Source organism: Coptis chinensis, chromosome 7, assembly GCF_015680905.1.
Source record: "Coptis chinensis isolate HL-2020 chromosome 7, ASM1568090v1, whole genome shotgun sequence".
Classification (NCBI taxonomy): Eukaryota; Viridiplantae; Streptophyta; class Magnoliopsida; order Ranunculales; family Ranunculaceae; genus Coptis; species Coptis chinensis.
This window is the reverse complement of record NC_141462.1, coordinates 44,030,699-44,033,345: the sequence shown is the minus strand read 5'-3', so window position 1 is coordinate 44,033,345 and position 2,647 is coordinate 44,030,699. Positions and strand designations below refer to the sequence as shown.

Here is a 2,647-nt window from a genome sequence, read left to right as displayed (position 1 = left end):
ACAAAAAAAATAGTGGGGGCGACCAAAAAGACGACGGTCGGTCGAGATGGATGTGGAATCAATAAGGAACGAAGGGGAGGAGCGGGATAGGGAAGAGACAAGAATGTCCGGAGCAGAAAAACAAGGTTGTTGCATGAGGAAATATCGAGGTTGAGGGAGGAAAATGAGGGGTTAAGGAGGAGAGAGAAACAATAGAGGAGTCGGAAAGGGAGTTGTCTAGAAGCGGGGGAAAGAGGAGGAAGGGGGAACCGGCGAATAACAAACCGTGGGGGCTCACCAAGGAACAAGTCAGGAAATGATCGCCACCGATCCGAAGGCTAACTGGGGACGGACCAAGCATGGGAGGGGAGGTACGGCGAGTCGGTGGTGGTGGCGGGTTGAATAGCAACCCAATCGCAGATTTGATATGGAAGTCAGAGGTGCCGAAGAGGTTCAACCAGCCAAGGTTTGAGAGGTATGATGGAACAGGGGACCCAGCTGACCACATTCATCATTTTCGGTAGCAGATGTCGTTGTGGGAGGAGCCGCGATATGAGGGACTAAGATGTATGATGTTCCCGGCAAGCTTAAAAGGGGGAGCATCCGATTGGTATTACAGGTTACCTTCTAAGAGTATTAATAACTTTCAGGAGTTGGAGCAGGCGTTCATTGATCACTTCATACACCAGAAGAAGCGTGTGGTGGACATCGCGGCCTTGTTCAACGTAAGGCAGAGGTCTGCGGAATCGGTGAGAGATTTCTTGTGTAGATTCAAGGTGGAGACTTTGAAAGTGGAGAATCTGGACGAAAGGATGGCAGTGATAGCTTTCGAGATAGGGTTACGCCCGGGAACAAGGGTTCATGAGTCGGTAGCAAAAAATGAGATAGCAACATTATAGGACCTGTACCCGAGGGTGGAGAAGTACATCAGGTATGAAGACACCATGCAGAAGGAGGTGAGAAGGCCAGGGAAGGCGGTGTTATCGTTGGAGAAAGGTGAGGGGCATCGGCAATATGAGCCCTCTGACAAAGGGAGCAGCGGATATCGAAGGTATTCGTCGCGGCCCGAGAGGAGCCGAGAAGAGGTTAGGAGGGAGAGTCGAGACAAAAAGCCCTATCGCGAGGAAGAGCAAGTGCCACTGAATAAATCGTTGAGTGAAATACTACCGTTGATTCAGAATTTGCAGGGGTATGAGGGTCCACGAACCAAGCCAGTGGAGGTACAAGGCAGACCTTATTGTGCCTATCATCAAATACACAATCATGAGACGAACGGCTGCTATGCGTTAAGATGGTTAATTCAGAGGATGATAGGAAAGGGATTGTTGAAGGAATTTATAACGGAAGAGGAAAAGGAAGAGAAAGCGCCTACCCAGGGGAGGATACTAGGAATGATCAATGTGATCTTCAGTGGAGAGATATTGAGCCACAATGCACACCGAGACCGAATACGGCGGGCGGCAAGTGCACAACAGGTACATGAGACAGCAGGACAGTCGCGGGCGGATTACTAGGCCGCGAAAGGAAGGAAAAGTATAACATTCACCGACGCGGACCTTCGAGCCATCGACTCCCCGCATGAGGACGCGTTGGTGATCACGGTGGCTATGGGAAATTACATAGTAAAGAGGGTGTTGGTGGACTGCGGCAGTGCTGTAGATTTACTATTTAGAGGGGCAATGGAAGAAATGAAGATAGAAAGGAAGCAGTTGAGACCCTCACCAACAAATTTGTATAGGTTCAACGGAAGCATGACGGAACCCCTGGGGGAGCTTCTGCTCCCAGTGACCACGGGACCCGTTATAGTGTTTTCAAGATTTAAGGTGGTGGATGCTGACTCGCAGTACAACGCCATCCTGGGGAGGAGGTGGATTCACGAGATGAAAGCAGTTCCCTCTACCTACTACCAAGTGATTCGGTTCCCTACCCCTACCGAGGTATACAAGGTCCGCGGGGATCAGGTGTCGGCAAAAAATAGCCACCAGAGTATAGTGAAGAGATTGATCCGCGGATCAGAGGAAGAGACCTCACGTTCCAGGAAGAGGCAGGCATAGCAATTACAGTGCCCCGTCGGGGAGGGGTCGGCGTAGTTAACAGAAGGACCGAAGACCTTGGACGAGATAGAGGTAGTGAATTTGGGGGAGGACGGTGAGGAGAAGTTCACATCAGTGGGATCCAGTCTGTCTAAGGAATGGAAGAGCAAGTTAATACGGTTCTTGTCTGCTAACAAAGATGTGTTTGCATGGATGATTGAGGAAGTCACCGGATTAGACCCAGAATTCGCATGTCATAGGTTACATATGAGGGAAGACGCGAAGCCATTAATACAGAAGATGCGAGGAATTAGACCGAGGTACGCCGAAGGAATTCGCAGAGAGGTCGCGAGGTTGAAAGGGGCAGGTATAATACGAGAGGTGTCGTTTACCGACTGGTTGTCAAATGTGGTAGGGGTACCTAAGAAGAATGGCAAGGTGCGGATGTGCGTCGACTTCACTGACGTGAATTCAGAATGTCCCAAAGACAACTACCCCATGCCGAGAGTAGACGAGCTAGTGGATAGAACTGCAGGGTTTAAAGTATTTTCTTTCATGGACGCGTCAATGGGATATAACCAGGTGGCCATGTATGGGCCAGATCAGGAGAAGACAGCCTTCGTAGTGGAAGGTGG

The 2,647-nt window shown here is 50.1% G+C and overlaps 1 protein-coding gene across 1 annotated transcript; it reads left to right on the top strand.

Annotated features, from left to right (window-relative positions):
- Window positions 1-1,586: 1,586 nt before the first annotated feature.
- On the top strand, window positions 1,587-2,033 carry LOC147487640 (uncharacterized). Its single transcript, XM_086574088.1, has one exon. It carries the CDS (start codon window positions 1,587-1,589, stop codon window positions 2,031-2,033), a length of 447 nt encoding a protein of 148 aa, XP_086430214.1.
- Window positions 2,034-2,647: the final 614 nt, after the last annotated feature.

Coding starts and splice junctions, on each gene's coding strand:
- LOC147487640 (XM_086574088.1), top strand. CDS start 1,587: ATGGGAAATTACATAGTAAAGAGGGTGTTGGTGGACTGCGGCAGTGCT.